The 22,151-nt window shown below is 37.8% G+C and overlaps 1 protein-coding gene across 1 annotated transcript; it reads left to right on the forward strand.

Annotated features, from left to right (window-relative positions):
- Nucleotides 1-67: 67 nt before the first annotated feature.
- Nucleotides 68-21,279, forward strand: LOC121389849. The gene is made up of 21 exons (XM_041521497.1): nt 68-168; nt 415-507; nt 3,823-3,894; nt 4,657-4,823; nt 6,186-6,277; nt 6,708-6,794; nt 7,802-7,808; nt 9,350-9,425; nt 9,879-10,036; nt 10,507-10,585; nt 11,503-11,609; nt 13,221-13,374; nt 13,888-14,005; nt 14,560-14,626; nt 15,228-15,283; nt 16,208-16,326; nt 17,458-17,543; nt 18,291-18,355; nt 19,136-19,658; nt 20,068-20,210; nt 21,247-21,279. The coding sequence occupies exons 1-21, from the start codon at nt 68-70 to the stop codon at nt 21,277-21,279; spliced, it is 2,403 nt and encodes an 800-aa protein (XP_041377431.1).
- The last annotated feature ends 872 nt before the right edge of the window (nt 21,280-22,151 follow it).

Consider the following 22,151-nt stretch of genomic DNA (forward strand, 5'->3'; position numbering starts at 1 on the left):
GAGTAGCCTATGTGGCGACAGCGGGTTTTTACACACACACACACGGGGGGGGGGGGGGGGGGGACGGATGCGAAGCTACGGAGACTTACTCGAGTACCGCATCGCGTACACCGAGTTACGGGCAACCGTGACTTTGGTGTACGGCGACGCGGTTGAGAAGACGAAGAGGTGGAGGAAGAGGAAAAGTGCGCCAGGGGCGGCACGGGGGGAGGGGGCTAAAAGTGGCGGCTGAACCGCCAGCGGCGGTTCCTTCTACGTTTCCTTGTCGTTCTTGCTCCAACGTAGCATACTAATACTGTGGGGGTTTTCATCGTTGTCATCATAAAATTATCATCGTCATCATCATCATTATGATCATCATTATCATCATTACAATCACCATTATATATTTTTGTGTTTTTCGTTTGACCACAGGATGTCTGGTAAAATCGAATTGTGCCGAAATGAAGAGCTCAAGACCATTTCCCGGAAGAGTGACTCTTACTGTGGATCCTTGCAACATCAGTCGTGAGTTGTCTCCCAAAACAAAATCACTAGCGCAGTCCTGCAATCTCTCTCTCTCTCTCTCTCTCTCTCTCTCTCTCTCTCTCTCTCTCTCTCTCTCTCTCTCTCTCTCTCTCTCTCTCTCTCTCTCTCTCTCTCTCTCTCTCTCTCAAATAAAGAAAATAAAGCAGAAAGAAAGAAACTAAAAAAGAAAGAACATAAAGAAAGAAAGACAAAGAAAGAAACAACGCCTTGTTTGACGAGTCAACAACTCAAGGCAGTGAGATGAAACATCAGTTTTCGTTTCTGTTTGTTCGAACTCTCCTGTCTAAATGTGAACCTCCACTTCCCAAACGTCTTGCACACTGGGTCACGAGGTGCGTTCCGACTTCCGTGTTGTCTTTCCAGAGCGTCACTAGGTTCGTTTCCATGCTGGCGGGAACCCGGAAATACTCTTGTTTTGTTTGTTTGTACCCGCGGATTCTGTTGTCTTGTGGCTTAGCTCGATCTCTGCACCGATTGCTTTGTTGGATTTTGGCGTAACGTTTTTGTATCACTGGCCAGCGCTAGTTCGTTCTTTCTGGGGGTCCCACTTCCACCTTACCCCGTGTTCTCGTGCTACGTCCTTTGGGCTTTCTGATATTCATTTGTGCCTTGTAGGCGTCCCGTGGTTTACTGGATGCTTTCTTTAGCTAACTGAGCATTGTGTTTCCTGGATTGTTCAATGGCTATATCTGGATCATTCATTACCTAAATCTGGATCGTTCAATAACTATATCTGGAGCATTCATTACCTAAATCTGGATCGTTCAATAACTATATCTGGAGCATTCATTACCTAAATCTGGATTGTTAAATAACTATATCTGGAGCATTCATTACCTAAATCTGGATCATTAAATAACTATATCTGAATCGTTGAATGCCTATATCTTGATCGGTGATTAGCTGCATGTATATGTAGATCGTTGATTAGCTATATGTTGAACGTTGATTAGCTATATGTTTCACAATGCTTTATTCTCTGATCAAGTTGTGATGTGTATATTTGGATATGTGTTCTAAAATAATAGGGGGAAAATACCGAGAAACAGTTTCCTGCTAATTTGGATGAGTATTACAATGCTTGGAGAAATATATATATATTATGGGAAACCAAGATGTCTGTTATTTCATATGTTCACCAAACCGCTTTGACATAGACAATAAATTCCGATTATTAGCATTGGACTGCACACTGACTTTGTTTACTGTCGGCTAAAATAAGAATTTGTCATCTTGATATCTGTTGATGCATTCGCTTTGCTGTGCATACGGAGCAGCAGTTGATCTATGTTGATCGATGAGAAAACATATTTAATTTGCGTGGATCGTTCTGATAAATTTGCTCCAATCGGTTCACGTTGATCGGTGATAAAACCGATTTAAAACAGATTTAATTTGCGTGGATCGTTCTGATAAATCTGCTCCAATCGATCCAGGTTGATCGGTGAAAAAACAGATTTAAAAATGATTTAATTTGTGTGGATCTTTCTGATAAATTCGATCTGCATCTGTTCTCAGGATTGAAACTCAGTAACGTTTAGTTAACCATTCCACTCTGGTGTTGAAGACTAACTCATTTTCATGTGGAAACATTATCTAGAAAAGGATGGTTCTAGACTAAAATGTTTCTGTTGCTAACCTGATCGACGGTACACTCCTACCGGAAAAAGGGTAATTCCGTAACAGGTGTTCCAAAAGGATCTCTGAAACTATGTGTTATGTTAACGGTGTTCATAGATCATACGCCCTGCTCACAGTGAAAACTTAGTTCCATAACTTCAACGGTATTACAAAGTCTATGCCCTGCTATTAAAATTAACAAAACTAATCTCATGCTAATAGGCTAACATATTAATTGAGAAACAATCATTGTACCCCCACTTAGCATGCATTGATTTATCTGAACAACATTTAAAAAAAAGTCACTTAACAGAGTACGCCATCTTGTTAACTTTAATGAATGTTACCCTGATAACAGACGAATAGACTAACAGACAATACCGGTACATGGTTGCATCACAAAACTCCACATAATGCACTGCATACGGATGCGTTCTATTAGCATGGTTATTGAAAAAGGCCAAGGAAAAAAGAAAAAGGCTACAAGGGGAGAATAACCGTATATATCAGTGAATCTTCAACAACCCGTCAAAAGGCGGAATAACCTTGTATATCAGTGAATCTTTAGCAACACGCCAAAAGGCGGAATAACCTTGCATATCAGTGAATGTTCAACAACACGTCAAACGGCTGGCTGTATAAAGTTGCAGTGATCACAGAACCTTGAGCAAAGCGTCGAAAACATGATGCAGTTTTACACCTACCAGCCACAGATAGTTATGGTACCTGCATACGCGGTGTATTATCCCAGTGCAGGGTTCGAGGCAATTCGAGTTTCTTCTCCGACTAGCGATGTCTCGTCCGCAGACTCAGACTCATGTTTCGATAGGTTTGTAGTTTTGTGCGATAGGTCGTCATAGTAACAATTAGTTTATAAACATACATACATACATACATACATACATACACACACTCATACATGCATGCACGCGCACGTACACGCGTCCCGCCACTTATATACATATACAATTTAAACGACGACAGCCAATAATTACACTAATATTCTTGTATTTGAATGTCTTTTTCAATAAAACTTTAATTCAAAATCTATTTAAAGCAGGTCATCATATCATTGGCACCACAAAGGCAGATGAGGTATTCATTGTATACCCTTTGACTATTTCGGGACAGTGAGATTTGAGACTTTTATTAATGTTACTACTACTACTACTACTGCTGCTGCTGCTACTACTATTATTTTCTCTTTTTTAATATTTCTATTGTTATTACTATTATTATTGGCCCGCAATACACACAGATTTGTTCACCGACGCTGTAAATCTAGATTATATTAATATTTATATTTATATTAACACGTACCTGTGGTATGTGTATGTATTACATTTAGAGTTTCTGTTATACACCTTGTTCTTGTAGCAATTTATTTATTGTTCTTTGTATATGTTTCTTATCAACCATTATTTCACGTGAATGTTACAAATTGTGTGTATGTGTGTGTTTGTTGTGTGTATGTATGTGTGTGTGTGTGTGTGTGTGTATACATACATACATACATATATACATATATATATATATACATACATACATACATACATACATACATACATACATACATACATACATATATATATTCCTCTCATGCCGTTGTGCAACAGTCCGAGTGTACCAAATGATTGTCTAGTATTGACGTGTTTCTTCTCTGTTACTTTCCAGAAGCAGCAGTCCCAGCAGTCTAAGTATAACGTGCAGTAGTATGGATTATCAGCCTTCCACTTCTGGTTACAGGTACGATCGAATTACGTGTGTCACGTGACGTTATGTTCAAAGTTTAACTCACAGTTAAATAATAAAATAAAAATAAAAATAAAATAAAATAAAATATCAACTAACCAACCAACCAACAAATCAATCAATCAGTCAACTAACCAATCATTAAACAAAACATACTTACTTTAACGTGGTTAAACACAACAAACTTTAACTTACTTTCTGGAATTCCAATTTTTGATATTTTTAATGTTGTTTTGTAGACAATACTAACATAATGATAATAACAAAGAGCTAAACAAAATAAACTTTAACTTTGTTTTTTTCTTTCTTTCTTTATTTATTTAACTTTGTTTCTTTATTTATTTATGTATGTATTTATTTATTCATTTATTTATTTTAGTCTTTGTTAATTTATTTATTTTCATGTTTCTTTATTGATTGGTTAGTTGATTGATTGATTTGTTGGTAGGTTGATATTTTATTTATTTTATTTTATTTCTTTAATTTATTTACTTAATTATTTATTTATTTATTTATTTATTGGAGTGCAAATACAAAATTTCCAGAGTTCATCTTTACAATGTGTTTAGGGTGGGATAAAGCTCAGTGCATTTAAAATCTCCCTGCTACTAATGAAAAAATGTAGCGGGTTTCCTCTCCAAGACTATATGTCAAAAATACCAAATGTTTGACATCCAATAGACGATGACTAATATGTTCTCGTAGTGTCATTAAACAAAACAAACTCGTTGACAATGTGTTTATTTTGTTTTGCAGTAGTGACATGGCCTATTGCGCCTTGCAGAAGATTAAGAAGAAGGAAAAGGTTAAACAGTACCTCAAGGAACTGAGATCGATGATTCCGAATGAATTGGGCAATAAGCGAAAGTTTGGAACTCTGTCCACGCTTCAGCACGTTCTCAACAGCATGCGGAAGATAAAAGGTAACATAAACTATATAGTGCGGCAGAGAAATGCATCTTTTCACAAAAGTTGAAGTTGGGGTATTAAGGATTTTTTTATTCAAAAAGAAGACTTGTTTGTGGTAATTCTGGCCCATGCAAAAGTAGTGCTTTTTGTGTAAAATGGGTGTACTCCGGCCAGGTTTAGTGGGTGTGTTTGTTTAAACCAATATCCTGGGAGAAAGAGTTGGACAACAGGGGTTGTACTTTTTAGGGTATGTTTCCCCCAGGCAGGCAAAGGTACATACCAAAATCCATGGGCCTGCTGATATTAATAAAAATGTTATAGCCACTAAGGCTATATAGAAACATATAGTGTAATTAATTGTGGTCTGTGGCCTGATGTCGTCTGTGTTCGCCACACAACACAAACATCTGGTCGCCATTTTGTTTTTGTTTTTTTCATAAAGAATAGCTAAACAGGTCAAGCTCGCCCAACATTTACTCTATGACCTACATTACAAGGGAAAATGACGTCACGGGAAGAAAACAGAAGTGGATGATCGATCTAAAATGGATAAATGTTTAAAATATACCAAACAATGGGACTGGTTTTTAATACCAAATAAATAGGATCGAGTTAAGACTTTTGTAAGGGAGAATTAGTAGCAGTTTCAACCACTGGGTGGAATTATTAATTTGGTCACGAATTATACACTTTTTTTCATTTGAATGTTTTTAATGGGTCTCTCTAGAGTATTGGCTGCTGGGGATATGTACCCTGGTTAAGGACAGGTGTGTGTGTGGGGAGTGGGGGGGGGGGGGTGGTGTAGGAGGTGGTCTCATTGTAAATTTTAAAGGTAGTGATTTGATATATGTATAAAACTCAGGGTTTTTTTCTTATTTTGTTTTAATTATTGTATTTTGAATGTTTATTTATCATATTAATTTGTATTTCTTATTTATTGAATTCTAATTAATTACAGGGCAGAATGAATGAATGAATGAATGTTTAATGACATCCCAGCACAAAAACTCCATCGGCTATTGGGTTGTCAAAATTTACAGGGCAGAGTTAAACACACACATACATACACACACAAACACACACACACACACACACACACACACACACACACACACATATATACACACATACACATATATATATATATATATATATACATATACATATACATATACATACATACATATATATATATATATATATATATATATATATATATATATATATATATATATATATATATACTGGGGTTTTTAATTAATTTACCACATTGTAATTATTTATTGAATTCTGAGATTAATTACATTATTATATTTTTAACTTTCTGGTACATGTATATATCAGTTTATATTTACCATACTTAAACTATTTATCAGAAGAGCCATCAAAGCGAGTAACGGATGACGAAATGTCCCAAGTGAATGTCACAGATACAATCATCAGAGAACCCTTAACTACAGAGAGAAAGGTAACAGATTTAGGTCGCACACCACTATTCAAATTTGTATGTGTCCCAAAGCAATTTCTTATTAGAATAAATTAAATGCTAAAAATGCTCAAAGAATTGGTGAAAACAAGCTAGATATATCCATATATGGGACTTGTCTCGAGTCCTCTTTCTATATAAAACTAAATGTTGAGAATAACATCACCCAGATAACTGTTGTTTACAATCACATAGGCATACGAAACGAGGAAGCCAATTCGGCCGAGTGAATAACGTTATTCTTATCTTTGTACACTTAGTAATATTTCAGTATTAAGATATTTTCAACGTCACATTGAATGAACTGAAATAACGATGACAAAATGTTTACAGTATGACTAATAGGTACGGCACGGTGGCTATAAACAATGAATTGATGGAAACAGTATATATTTATTCTCTGTTATTGTAGATCAAGTTATGGATAGCTGTGTCCATGAATGATCACAAAATCCAAGAGGTGTCTCCGATTCTGATGCAACTGCTTCTCTACCCCAAGGTACGAAATCGTATATCTGTACAAGATGATTCCTAGAGATACTTGTTATAAACACTTTAATGTTTTGAATGGATTTGAACTATATTATCTTGTACACCACCATTTACCTGTGCGTGTATTTTAATGTAATGTCATACTGAAGTCACATGTAGTGTATGGACTGTCTTGCATTATAACTAAACATTATTGTTAAAGAAAACAAACTTTAATTTTGTTAAATAAATATCCCGTTCCTTTTTATGTTATTTTCCTTCACAAACACACACACACACACACACACACACACACACACACACACACACACACACACACGTGCGCGCTATTGTTCTCCTTTCAGCGTTGTTTAACATTGTTTACTATTTAATTTTTTATCTTATCATCAATTTTAAAACGTGTATTAGCTATTACTGTTTCAATGTAAATTGAAAATACTCTCTTTACATTGTATTATGTAAATATAAATTGAAAATACTATTTTCTTTACAACAGTTAACTGTTGTATAAAATGTACATTGAAACTATTGTCTCTACAACCATTAAACATTTTTTAATAAAATTTACATTGAAACTCTTATCTTTACAAACATTAAGCATGTTGTACAAAATTTACATTGAAACTCTTGTCTCTGCAAACATTAAGTATTTTGTATAAAATTTACATTAAAATTTTCGTCTCTACAAACATTAAGCATTTGTTTTATAACTTTTACATTGAAGCTACACTCGTGTCAAATAGTAGACATTTTGTATGACATTTAAATGTAATTTGCTCTCTCTACAACATTTTGTATAAAATAATAACTGGAACTACTTGTACAAAAAGAGTATTATTATTAGTAGTAGTAGTAGTATTAATATTATTGTCTGTTGCAGGATTTTTTGAAAGGCCGTGCCATAACGGACTTTATGCAGAAGAATGACATGATTACATTTAACAGTAACATGATGATCGAATTCGAATCAAAGAGTTTGAAAACTGGTACGATTTAAACAATTGTGTATTTCAGTTATATTGTATGTATTATGGACCCTAGTTCCGAACAAGGCAGTATTGTTAGTGATTTCGGACTTGGGATTTTGTTGTTGTTGTTGTTGTTGTTGTTGTTGTTGTTGTTGTTGTTGTTGTTGTTGTTGTTGTTGTTGTTGTTGTTGTTGTTGTTGTTGTTGTTGTTGTTGTTGTTGTTGTTTGTTGTTGTTGTTGTTGTTCTTCTTCTTCTTCTTCTTCTTCTTCTTCTTCTGTTTATTCTTCTTCTTATTCTTATTCTTCATCATCATCTTCTTGTTCATCATCATCTTCTTCTTCTTCATCATCATCTTCTTCTTCACTATCATCTTCTTGTTTTGTTGTGCTTTGGGGAGGGTTGGGAGGTGCTGTATAATTGTTCCTATTCATTCCTAAGCTGGAATATGGCAGTCGTTGTTTCTGTTCTATTTCAATTATTGTAGTCCATATACTTGACCAACGCAATGGTATATTTTGTTTATTCTTTTATTGTTACCTTTTGATTCCTGAGCTGGAATATGGCAGTCATTGTTTCTGTTTTGTTTCAATTATTGAAGTCCTTAAACTTGACATATGCAATTTAAAATTTCACAGTCCCAATAACTGATGTTAAAGACATTAGGCGTGTACAAAGTAGTGGTGTTTTATTTGTTTACTTTTAGATGTCGAGGTGTAAACCCTGCAATAACCTACATCTGTTTTATGTTGTGTATTAAAAACTTTAGACTTGCACAAAGTAGTTGGTATTTAAATTTCATTGTACGTTGCCGACCCTACACTTTCACAAGGCACTGACATATTTCTCTTTTATGCCAAGTGTTATTGGCTTTAGACTTGCAACAAAACGTTAATAAATATTTGTTTTATTTTAAGTATTACAGACTATACATTTAAAATCATTGATAGGCTGGTCATGTTCACTCTAAGGTGATTAAAGTATTTCGCGCTTTCTTCTTTTTAAAGGGTTTGCAGCCATTGTAATGTGTTTTCAACTAACAGGGTCTTTTTGGCGACTAAACTTACATATAAAATACATTTCTCGTGTTTAGAATACCAGTGTCTGTTTATCCAATGTTTGTGATCGACTGCTAACGTTTGTTACAGTCATTGTAAAGTTTCTTCATGACATATTTTTCATTCGTATGATATTATTGGAAAGTAAAATCTCAGTCGGGCTATTTTGAACATTAGGACAACAAACACCTTGTTTACACTGATATTCTAAATAGGAAAATGTCTAATCATCAAAAAGAATCCGTTAGTCATAAACATGTTGCAATGACATCAAACTCTGGACAGCTCTTTTTAACTGTAGTATTTTTGTGGGGACATAAGGTAATAGGAGATGTTCAAAGCAATATAATTCAGTTCCGTTGTATGTTCATTCAGTTCTAACCGTTTGTGTAATTGAAAGTTGATCGGTTGGTGGAAAAACGATATAACCGATGACCGATGATAAAATTCCAACCGATTCTCAACGCTAGGATTATTACATGTACGGATTAGAAGTTACCCATGAACAAAGCATCTCATCTGTATTATTTAATTCCAGGTATCACTGAATCAAGTGCTGACCAAAGAAGTGAAGCTAAAGCGACACCCAAGAGAAGTTTCTGCGTTCGAATCAGGTTAGATTCAATCGAAGTCCATAGGATTAAATTCCATTAGTCAGTAATCCGTTATGAGTACACGCATATGTAATCAGCTATGTGCAATCCGAAGCAGTCACTTTCTATGAAACAGCTTGATTCGATTTCATTTATGTGTCTTACAGTTTTAGTAATAATGTTTTGTACAATTGTCCATATATCTATCTGTATCTACCTATCTGTATGATTGCGTGTTTGTATCGATGTCTTAATCTTGTCCCTCTCTCTCTCTCTCTCTCTCTGTCTGTCTGTCTGTCTGTCTGTCTGTCTGTCTGTCTCTCTCTCTCTCTCTCTCTCTCTCTCTCTCTCTCTCTCTCTCTCTCTCTCTCTCTCTCTCTCTCTCTCTCTCTCTCTCTCTCTCTCTCTCTCTCTCTCTCTCTCTCTCTTTTCCACAGTTAATATTGTTTATCTTTTGTCCAGGTGTTTCCGCAGCCTCAACAGTAGCTTTAGTCTGGAGAGTCCGTCCATATACCAGTCATTTGAGATGAAGGCGATTTACCGCCCCCAGGACAAAGCGACCAAGACAGATGGACTACAAGACAGAAGACTCTTCCACTGGGAATGTCTTCCACTCCACTCGCCGTATCAAGGTGAATTGCCGTTTATGGGCTGAGCTTATTCCTGTAGACTGCTTGTTTTTTGGTGGGGTTTTTGGGAGGTTCTCCTCACCCCACCCACCGTTCAAGGGCATCCTTGGGTGCATACCATCCCAGCTGTGTAAATATTCTAATGAGCTCTGTCCTGTGCTAGTTGTGATTTAGTCAACTATTGTGGTAGTGGCAGTCCTCTTTGTGGCGGCGCAAGAGGGATGAAATCTCCAGCAAAGGATCTCCCGGAAGTGGCTGTCTTCCTATAGACGAGACACTAGAGAGAGATAGGGATTGCCAAATGACAATTCGACTCTGCATTGTACAGAGATACGGTCTAGCTTTACAGTGTAGAAACAAGATAGCGCTTAGAACCAGTCTACATCTGTGTGTATTGCTCAGTTGTGTCCTAACCTGACGAGATTTAATGTTGTGGATCAGAGATGTAATGTTGCATTTTTACTTTTATATAGAAGATGGATGTCTTCCTGACAAGGTGACCTTCACAACTCGACATTCTCGACACTGTCAGTTCAGCCACGTGCACTCAAAGTAAGTTTAACTAAATAATCTAATCATATTTTATCATCTGACCTATATTCAACCAATGAAACTTTCACAAAGTGAGGTGAAGTGTATATGTATATACATGTATTAGCATATATGAACGGTCAACGGGAATAATCTGTGAGGTTACATTTATTGGTAATGTGATATTTTTTTAATCTTAAAGTTTACAACTCTGCAGTCGTGGAGTATTTATACCTAAGCAAGCATGATTTACCAACAACTTTTAAGGGCCTATTATAATTAAAGGTTTTTGTTTCCTTGACTCATGGTTGCATTGACATACACAACCAATATAATACTGACTATCTGTTTGGACATCTTAGGTTATTCCCGTGGACCTTCCATTCATATATATTCGGTCAACATCATGTAAGTGTAACTGGGAACTTCGTTTTTGGTTCGAGCGATGCGGTGTATTCGATCCTTCCGAGTTCGACGTAACGAGATTATACTGTATATATATATATATATATATATCCAATATCCAGGTTCCTTTCAGTGCCACCATGGCCCTGTGACGTATTAAATCAAGTACAATTTTATGAAAGTGACGTACTTTTATAACAAGACATCCATACTTCTTTTTAGTGCTATCACGTGACCTGATCAACCAATCAGATAAAGTTTTATTTTTAGAAACTGGGGTATATTTATACATTTTGTTTTAAAGCAATCAGCCGACATTTGTCTTCGGTTCTGTCATGTGACCTCAGTTGAACTAGTCAGAGTTTTATAAAGTTGATCTATAACAGTGGCAGATTCAGAAAAAATATATATAACTGCATAAAGCAACAACTATCCGCGTTTTGTTTTAATGCCATCATGTGACCAATGCTGAACCAAGCAGACAAGTGTTTTATAATTTAAGTAAGATATAATAATATCAATTTTAATTTCAGCGCTATTCACTTGCTGGGTTATTTGCCACAAGATATCAATGAGAAGCCAATCTTTGATTTCTACCATCCCAGCGATTTGGTCAAACTCTACGAAGTCCATCAGGAAGGTATGTGGTTGATGTTTGTTGTTGTTCATAAGCGTACGAGGGGAGGAGGGACATGGGGCCCCCTAATGTTGGAGCATATCATCAAATTCGGTAAAACAAAAACAAGATGTGCTAAACTAGTCTAAGGCCTTTTTACCATGTATTTCCATCATTTTACCCGCAACATTAGTTGAAATCCATGTTAAAATGCGTAGTGATTCGTTTTCAACCCTATATAACTGTTTGGCAATAATGTTAGTATGAAAATATTTTGTTATCCAGATTCGGGCATTTTCGTTTAATTCGGGCAAAATCCAGCCTGCTCCCCTACAAAAATGGGAGCCCGTACGCCTATGTTGTTTTTCGTTTTGTTTTGACAGGTGCTAAAGTGCTAGCCTGATGTGCAGTCAGTTTGGGATCGATCCCTGCTGATGGGGCCTTTGGGGCTATTTCTCGTTCCAGCCAGTGCACTACGACTTGATATATCAAATACTGCTGCTGCTACTACTACTACTACTACTGCTACTACTACTGCTGCTGCTGCTACTACTACTACTACTGCTGCTGCTACTACTACTACTACTACTACTACTACTACTACTACTACTACTACTACTACTACTACTACTACTACTACTACTACTACTACTACTACTACTACTGCTGCTGCTACTACTACTACTACTACTACTACTACCATTACTGCTACTGCTACTACTACTATTACTACTACTACTACTACTACCACTGCTACTACTACTACTACTGCTTCTGCTACTACTACTACTACTACTACTACTACTACTACTACTACTACTGTTGCTGCTGCTGCTGCTACTACTACTGCTGCTGTTGCTACTACTACTGCTACTACTACTACTGCTAATGCTACTGCTACTACCATTACTACTACTACTACTTGCAACTACTACTACTGCTACTACTACTACTACTACTGTTGCTGCTGCTGCTGCTACTACTACTGCTGCTGTTGCTACTACTACTGCTACTACTACTACTGCTAATGCTACTGCTACTACCATTACTACTACTACTACTTGCAACTACTACTACTACTGCTACTACTACTATTACTATTACTATTACTACCACTACTATAGCTCGGTACCGGTTCCCACCCAGGGCGAGTTTTATCGACTCAATGGGTAGTTTGTAAGACAACAACACCCTCTTCTCTTTCACTAACAACTAACCCACCGTCTTGGACAGACAGCCTACATGGCTGAGGTATGTACCCAGGACAACGTGCTTGAACTTTAATTGGATATAAGCATGAAAATAAGATTGTTTTGTTTAACGATACCACTGGAGCACATTGATTAATTAATCATCAGCTATTGGATGTCAAACATTTGGTAATTCTGACTCGTAGTCATCAGACTAATGCAGCAAGGGATCTTTTGTATGCACTTTCTCACAGACAGGAAAGCACATACCACGGCCTTCGTCCGGTTGTGGTGCACTAGTTGGAATCAGCTGAATGGAACCACCGAGGTGGTTCGATCCTGCGACGCAACCACCTCAAGTGAATACTCAACTGACTGAGCTAAATCCAGCCGGAAATGAATGAATTAATACTATTTTTTTTTATTTTTTTTATTTCCAATGTAGTCCTGAAGTGTAAGGGTGACCCCTTTGACAGTCCCCCCATGAGAATGAAGGCCCACAATGGCGACTATGTTGAAGTGCAGACCAAGTGGTCCACCTTCCTCAATCCATGGAGTAAACAACTTGAATTTGTCATTGGACACCATACCGTCATCAAGTAAGTCTTATACTTAATTATTACCCATATGGTTACAAATATCTTGGTACATATCAAAATGATACATCCCACTAGAACGCCAATTGGGACGTAACATTTCGACACCACGCGATGACGTCATCAATTAGGGCAGTACAACCATACAGAAACGTCAACCAAACGAGTTTAATGATATAAATTAAGATCGATTAATGATAATAACTAGGATATTAAACTCTCTACCATTTCGTGTCATGTTTATGTCCCTCGTGAAATAATGTTCATTGGCTCTCGCAAAAGCTCATGACAACTGAAATTTATTTCACATTTTATTATTTAGAATGTTAATTCCGTACACATGAAGTGGTTCTGGTCATCTAGAGTTTTGTAATACCCCCAAAAAGCATTTTTCATCATTCTAAAAACGCACGCTCGTCACAGAAGTAACGGTTGTCGAGACGAGCTCTAGTTATTTTAGACTATCTATCTATCTGTCTGTCTGTCTGTCTATATATCTATATATTTATTTAACAGAGGACCGGAAAACATCGATGTGTTTGCAGAACCTAAAGTTTTGAAGATGCCTCTGAATCCGAACACACACGAATCACAACAGAAGATGCACGCCTTGATCAGAAACCTGCTCGTACAGGTAACACAAGAGACTAGTTAAAAGGACTGTCGTCAGTTTGTAACCATTTTAAAACAGTTTCGGAAAACAAAATGCCCTCCTCATCTGCCTTCATTCGTCCTCATCTGCCTTCTTTCGTTCTTATTTGCCTTTATTCGTCCTCCTCTGCCTTCATTCGTCCTCATCTGCCTTCATTCGTCCTCGCTGGCCATGGTGTCCCCTCATTTGCCTTGATACATATAGCCAAGGCAACTTTCATCACTTTGACGTTTTTGATTCTTTGGGGGGCTTTGGTATGTTGTTTGTTATCTGGGGTTTTTTGTTGTTTATATATATATATATATATATATATAGTGTTTTGTTTTGTTCCTTTTTTTCTTTCCTTTTTTTTTTTTTTTTTTTTCTTTTTTTTTTTGGGGGGGGGGGGGGGGTTGTTGCTGTCATATAATTCAAGGTATATTATTTTCATTCAATAACTTAAAACACAGAGTAAAATGTTTGGTCATTATCCAACATTCACAATGCCTCTTTACCAAATTGTTTTCTTTGTGTGACGTCAGTTTTTACCTTTTCAGCCTAAAGAGATGGGCGCCCCGAGTACGTGTTCTCCTCCCCCTCGAAAGAAGCCAACGCCCGAACCTGGTAAGTAATGTTTAAACAATTTGCCTTTTAAACGAGGTGGAGAGAGAGAGAGAGAGAGAGAGAGAGAGAGAGAGAGAGAGAGAGAGAGAGAGAGAGAGAGAGAGAGAGAGAGAGAGAGAGAGAGAGAGAGAGGAAGGGAGGATAAGTGATTGCTTTTATAAATATGCTTCCATAAATTGTGATTATATTTCTATACGATAGGTGACTATGTTTCTATAAAAAGGTGACTGTTTCTATAAAATATGTGACTACTTCCATAAGATAAATTACTATTTTTCTATATGTATTTATGTTTCTATAAGGTAAGTGACTATGTTTCTGTAAGATAAGTGACTATGTTTCTATAAAACCAGTGTCTATGTTTCTGTAAGATAAGTGACTACGTTTCTATAACAAATGTCTATGTTTTATGAGATAAGTGTCTATGTTTTTATGAGATAAGTGTCTGTGTTTCTATGAGATATGTGTCTATGTTTCTATGAGATATGTGTCTATGTTTTATGAGATAAGTGTCTATGTTTTTATGAGATAAGTGTCTGTGTTTCTATGAGATATGTGTCTATGTTTCTATTAGATATGTGACTGGGTATTTTTATTACAGTGACAGATCTCAAGGAAGAATTACAGCAGATCAAGATAGATAGCGCCAACTTACGGGTCAGTCTATCACTCGGGGATTCGGGGGGGGTGGGATTACATGGGTTATATTACATGGATGCTGTATTGATGGGGGAGGTGTTATGTGGTAGAATATATTTCTTAAAATGACTGTTTCGTGTGTCAAGGTTCATTTAATAACCTCCAATGGCATATTTTATTTACATTGTAAAACATCTTGCTTGGAATGCTAAATCCTCTATGTGCCATGTAGTTGAACAAAACGTTTTAGTTTAGACCTAAGAAATTGTGTTTTTCCTGGAACGTGCCTCCAAATATTAGGCAAGGTTAGTCAGCTTGTAAATTAAAACAAAATTTTATGTATATACTTTTTACTTACATATTAATAAAAGAAGAATTTAAGAAAAATAATAATACATTAAACAAAATTAGGGTCGTCCATCTTTTATAGGTAGGGTCGGGTTCCCAGAATACAATTTTTTAGGTGTTATCGAAAAATCTAACAACGTTTTTAAGAGTTTGCTGGTTTGTTCTGTGTTCAGCAAAACGTCTATTCATCCATTCATTCATCATTCCATTCATTCATTCATCCATCCATCCACGCAAATACGTATACGAGTATAATTTATAATATAACATTTAGATTTTTTTAAATTATTTATTTTGTTATCTGTTTATTTATGTATTAACTTCATTTTTAAAACTGATTGATATATTACATTATGGATTTATGGATTTAATGTTATTATTTATTTTTATTATTTATTTTTTATTTATTTATTTACTTACTTATTTTTAAACATTCATTCAATCATTATTTATTTATTTTATTGATTGATTGATTGATTTACTGATTTATTTGTTAAAACGGATGTATATTTTTACGGTACATTATTATTTTATTTTTTTTATTGGTGTCTTTATTCATTCATTAATTGACTCATCCATCCATCTATTTTCCAGGACGCCAAGGAATCGATGAAGCCTCACGTTATCTACGAGAAGGAGGTTAAGGTAGAGAAGGCGACTCGAGATATTTCCGCCATGTACAATCAGCTCAACTACTCCCACAACATCAAACGGTAAGACAGGTTTACAGGTTACTGGAAGCTAGAATGGTGGGCACAGCTATCTACCTTACTGTATGTCAAACTTTAAGTAAAATTACATAGAATTATAACTATGAATTATGAATTGAAAATGCTAATACGAATATATGTTTAATTGAATTGCTGATCATTTCACAGCGTAATACAAACAGAGAATAATACAAGAGTGGCCGTTAGATACCATTTGTCTTACAACGAGTTGTTTTAAAATGTATCTAACGAGCAAAAGCGAGTTTGATACGTTTTTAAACAATGAATTGTAAAATAAATGGTATCTAACGGACACGAATGTATTATTCCATTTCTTACATATACTCAAAAATCAGGTTTTAAGCACATTTTAACATCTTTTTCGACTAAAAGTTATACACTTACACCTCACAGACAAATGATTGTCAGGTTAACTATAGGTCACAGTGTAATTGATTTCGATTGTGCTGTTGTTTCATTGGATGTATGGCATTGGTGACCTGGTCATCACCTAGGAGCAGCCAGTCGTATGTCTTGAAATTGTTAACATACGTACATTTGTAAACAAGTATGTGTTATAAAAAATAACGAATGATGTTCTCACCAACGGGTGTGTAAGACACATAAATACATTATAATGCATATGCATGTGTAATATTTGTGTGTGTATACATGCATATATAATTAACAGTAATATTATAAGTGAATATAAAATTCACTTATGACAAGCAAAATATTTGGTGGTCTCTGATTTTGACCCTGTGCGTCAATGTTATTTTTTCACATTTACAGCGGTACAATAACGCCATCTATACCAGACAAAATGCTGCGCCGTCTCAACCAATAATATTGTGACGCACCATAACGTGTTGTGTCCAAATAAGGTCATTCGTAGACAAAGTCAAAGTCATTAAGATGTTTTGGAAAAATGTGTTGAAAAGCATTTAGGTCACCAAGGCAGATGATAAGGACATAAAAATAAATAAATTATACATACGTTTTCTGTCTAATCCGTGTTTTTGAAAACTATTTTAAACAATCAATTGCATTGCATTGACTTTGGAAGTTTGTTCTGACCGGAGGCTGGTTATAATGTGTTTGGCTTTCTAGTAAACCGCTTTGTGTCTACTACAGGTATCTCATGAGCCAGACCGTTAGCGCATCGACCGGACACGAGTTTGGCATGGACCTCTTCTACGGCGACCCCATCACCAGTGCAGGTTGGTTCAACTAATTCAAATTCTTTAGTGATGCAAACCATACACATGGTGCATGAGGTGAAGGTAGCCGTACACCAAATAGTATCTGAGTGGGTCACAGGTCAAGGTGCACCCAACTTTTTATCTCACAATTGAGGCTACCAGACCTCCAGTTGGTTATAAATGTGACATTGTTTGTTGTGACAAAATGTTGGTTCATCTGGCCAATAATTTCCTGTAATTTAATTTGAGCAAGTGTTAATGTACCAACTACTGTTGTGCTTGAAATACGTCCTACTACAAATAGCATCACAATTTTTGTGCGGAACTAGGGCTTCCCTGTCCCGAGTCAGACCCCCGATCCTATTAGAGGCCGGACTCGGGATAGGCGTGTTCGAAACCCTAGTGGTATATGGACACGTTAAACCAGTTACTAAGTAAGAAACTAGGGCAGGTGCGGATTATGCTTTAGGTGAGGGGGTTTTCGAAACAATATGTAAATGTTTATAATTTGAAATTATACATTTTACGTGGACATCAATTTAGATCTACGTGGTGGGGTGGGGCTTTTTTTTAGCCGGGGGATGGGGGGGGGGGGGGGGTCTGTGCAACTGGAAGACCCCCATAATCCTCCCCTGTAGGGTAGTCATAGCCGCCACCCGTTATGCCTGAAACGAGAACTTTAACCCTCATTGACGTTTCAATTTAAGTATATGGCTTAACATTTTAATTTTATGAATCTGTTCTATTTGGGTTTTTTTATTCTAGGTATCACTAAAGACATCGTGAACTTGTCGGTTCCGAAACCCCCAAGTTTTGGAAGCAGTACTATGGTGAGAAATGCATATTTAAAATTGTATTTAAATAAATGTATTGATTGTGAAATGATAACCAAATAATGAATTACTGAATGCTTATTGACACCTCAGCACACAAATACACACCGGTAAATATACACTTAGGATCGGGACCAAATACACACCGGTAAATATACACTTAGGATCGGGACCAAATAAATAGATAATCTTTCTTATTCCTTTTGTCTCTATCGTTTGTCTGTGGTGTGACGTAGCCCAGTGGTAATGTGCTCGCTCGATGCGTGATCAATCTGGGATCGATCCCCGTCGGTGGGCCCATTGGGCTATTTCTCGTTCCAGCCAGACTGGCATATCAAAGGCCGTGGTATGTAATATCCTGTCTGTGGGAATGGTGCATATAAAAGATCTCTTGCTGCTAATCGAAAAGAGTAGCCCATGAAGTTAAATAAAATATTTCTTTCTTTCTATCGTTTGTCTCTTTTGTTACACCTCTCCGCTTTAATCCCTTCCTGCCCCATATCCTCCCAGCCCGTTTCGTTGTTTTGTTGTTGTTTTAGGGGGAGGGGGTCGGCTTTTTATCTGTCCATGTCTTTGTTTTTGTTTTTATGATGCTCTTTTTCTGTAACATATTGGAGGGCAGGACGTAGCGCAGTGGTAAAGCACTCTCAAAAAGCACGGTCTATATTATAAATTATGTCGCCTTAAAGGATAATAGATATTATAAATTACGTAAAAACCGTATCTCCGGAGATATTGGGCTAAGAAATAACATGACCCGTTTTACCGATATTCCAGGTCCGTGTTTCTGAGCACCACGAGGACAACCTGCCCGGTCAGCAGTTGGAGCAGGAACTCTTCCTTCCCCGGTGGACTCCGCAGGACGACGCCCCACACGTGATGCTGACGGAAGCGGCGCTACGGAAACACACGAAGCTCCAAGAACGCCTACTCTGCGAGCAGGCCGAGAAGGACAAGAACATGTTCGGGATGAACAAATCGAGGGCGATCAGCTCGCACCAGAACAATCTCAAACGAATGCACTGCGGCGCGAACAGCGAGGCTGACGATGAGCCGATTGCCAAGCAGACGAACTGGGCCATTCCGACGGCGGTGAACGCGACGAGTTCCAAGGTGCACAAGACGATGCCGGGAGTGACGTCTAACGGCTTCACGCAGTTCCCTTACGTCAACTTCGACATGGCGGCCGGCACGTGCTTCCTGAAGCCGCTCATGAAGAGAGGCCCCCACAACATCATCCCTATTCCAAATGGGGCCAACCCGAACTGGAATATGCAGTGGCCCTGCTATTCACAGACAGGTAAGGATCATTCAGCATTTTTTTACGGCAGGGTGCGGAGATATGTGTGTGTGTGGGGGGGGGGGGGGGGGGGGGTCAACCTGAACTCGATTATGCAGTGGTCCTACTATTCACAAACAGATAATGGATCGTTTATGCATTTTCAAGGAAAGGGCGGAAGGTGGTCCTGGATGTATGAAATAAAAATGTTTCATAGTTTATTCTTTCTGGGATTGTGTGCCTCGCTTAGGTCAGGTCAGGTCAAAGCTCTCTCTCTCTCTCTCTCTCTCTCTCTCTCTCTCTCTCTCTCTCTCTCTCTCTCTCTCTCTCTCCCTCTCTCCCTCCCTCCCTCTCCCTCTCCCTCTCCCTCTCCCTGAATAATACACTCAAATCTTCTTTTTCGTAATTTATTGACTTCGTCTACTTCTAGCCTCAGCTATGCCAGGAGTGTACCAGTCAGTTCCCAGCCTGTATCAGCCCTTCTCGTCACAGCTGTGCATGGGTCTCAATCTGATGAAGGCTCCTGGGCCGCAGAGTCAATTCTCGGACATCAGACGATCGTCTTCAGAAGAGGTGAGTCAGAAAAATCTATAAAAACTCCTTTTATTGACATGTGTAAGGGGCAGTCAAACATAAACTGAAATCTATAGAAGACCAACTGTTTCTACATTATTTTTCTCTTGTCATCACAACTGTACTCATTCTAATGAGGTCTGTCTGGTGCTAGTTTTGATTTAGTAAACTAGTCTGAGAGTGGCAGTCCTCTTTGTGGCGGTGCAAGGTCTCCAGTAAACTAGTCTGAGAGTGGCAGTCCTCTTTGTGGCGGTGCAAGGAGGCTCCAGTAAAGGATCTTATCGGGAGTGGCTGGTGCCCTATACACGAGGCACCAGATAGAGATTCATGGAATCAACCATTATTTTGCCAAATACCCATTTGACTCTGCATTGTGCAGAGCTAGGGCCCTGACCACGCATTACTTCCAGGGTGGATTACTAATCATGTGTTGGGCTCACACTGGTGTAATAATCATTTTTCATATTTCACAATCTCGTGTCTGACTTTTCATTAGTCATTTGTTATATTCCATCTTGTGTCTCCCTTTGCAAACGATCATCTGCTATATTTCGTAATCTCCAGCAAACATTGTTATATTCCCCTCCAGTAACGGTGTGTTATATTACACAATCTTGGGTCTTTCTCTTCAGTAATCATCTGTTATATTCCCCTCCAGTAACCATGTGTTATATTTCCCTCCAGTAACCATGTGTTATATTTCCCTCCGGATACCATGTGTTATATTCCCCTCCAGTAACCATGTGTTATATTCCCCTCCAGTAACCATGTGTTATATTCCCCTTCAGTAACCATGTGTTATATTTCCCTCCAGTAACCGTGTTATATTCCCCTCCAGTAACCATGTGTTATATTCCTCTCCAGTAACCATGTGTTATATTCCCCTCCAGTAATCATGTGTTATATTCCCCTCCAATAACCATGTGTTATATTCCCCTCCAGTAATCATGTGTTATATTCCCCTCCAATAACCATGTGTTATATTCCCCTCCAATAACTTCATAATAATTTCATAATCTCCTGTCTTCCCCTCCAGTGCTCATATGCTATATTTCGTAATCACCAGTAACCGTGTGCTATATTTCCCTCCAGTAAACGTGTGTTATATTGCCCTCCAGTAACCGTGTGCTATATTCCCCTCCAGTAAACGTGTGCTATATTCCCCTCCAGTAAGCGTGTGTTATATTCCCTTCCAGTAAGCGTGTGCTATATTGCCCTCCAGTAACTGTGTCCTATATTCCCAACGAGTAACTGTGTGCTATATTCCCCTCCAGTAAGCGTGTGCTATATTCCCCTCCAGTAACCATGTGTTATATTCCCCTCGAGTAACCGTGTATTGTGTGTTCCAGGACACCAAGGCCGAAAGCAAGCTGCGTCGACAGCGCCACAACTCGAAGAAGCACGCCAGCGACCCGTTCTGGCTGAAGGGCGTGCAGTGGACGGAGGACGCCAAGTACCAGTACCGCCTGCCGCACCGCCCCATCAAGACGGCGCTGGAGGCCGACAGCGAGGTCCTCAAGAACCAGCCCACGCAGGAGCTGGTCGTGGCTCAGATGAACCAGCTGCTCGACGAGATCTCGCCGTCAGACCCAATGCTGGTAAGAATCAACTTCTGGCTACGAAAATAAAGAAAGAAAGAAATGTTTTATTTTACGATGCACTCAACACATTTTATTTACGGTTGTATGGCTTCAGACATATGGTTAAGGACCACACATATACTGAAAGAGGAAACCTGCTGTCGCCACTTCATGGGCTACTCTTTTCAATGAGCAGCCCAAGTTTTAGAAGATGAAAGAAATAAAACAAATACCTTTTTTCAAATATATCATATCAAAACTTATGGATATGTTTTATTTATTGTGTACGAAGCCAAAACAAGGGTCCGAAAAGTGACTGTCGTTGACCTTAGTTACTGTTTAGAATCAAGTTTAGAACCAT

The sequence above is a fragment of the Gigantopelta aegis genome, chromosome 15 (genome assembly GCF_016097555.1).
Source record: "Gigantopelta aegis isolate Gae_Host chromosome 15, Gae_host_genome, whole genome shotgun sequence".
Taxonomy (NCBI): domain Eukaryota; kingdom Metazoa; phylum Mollusca; class Gastropoda; order Neomphalida; family Peltospiridae; genus Gigantopelta; species Gigantopelta aegis.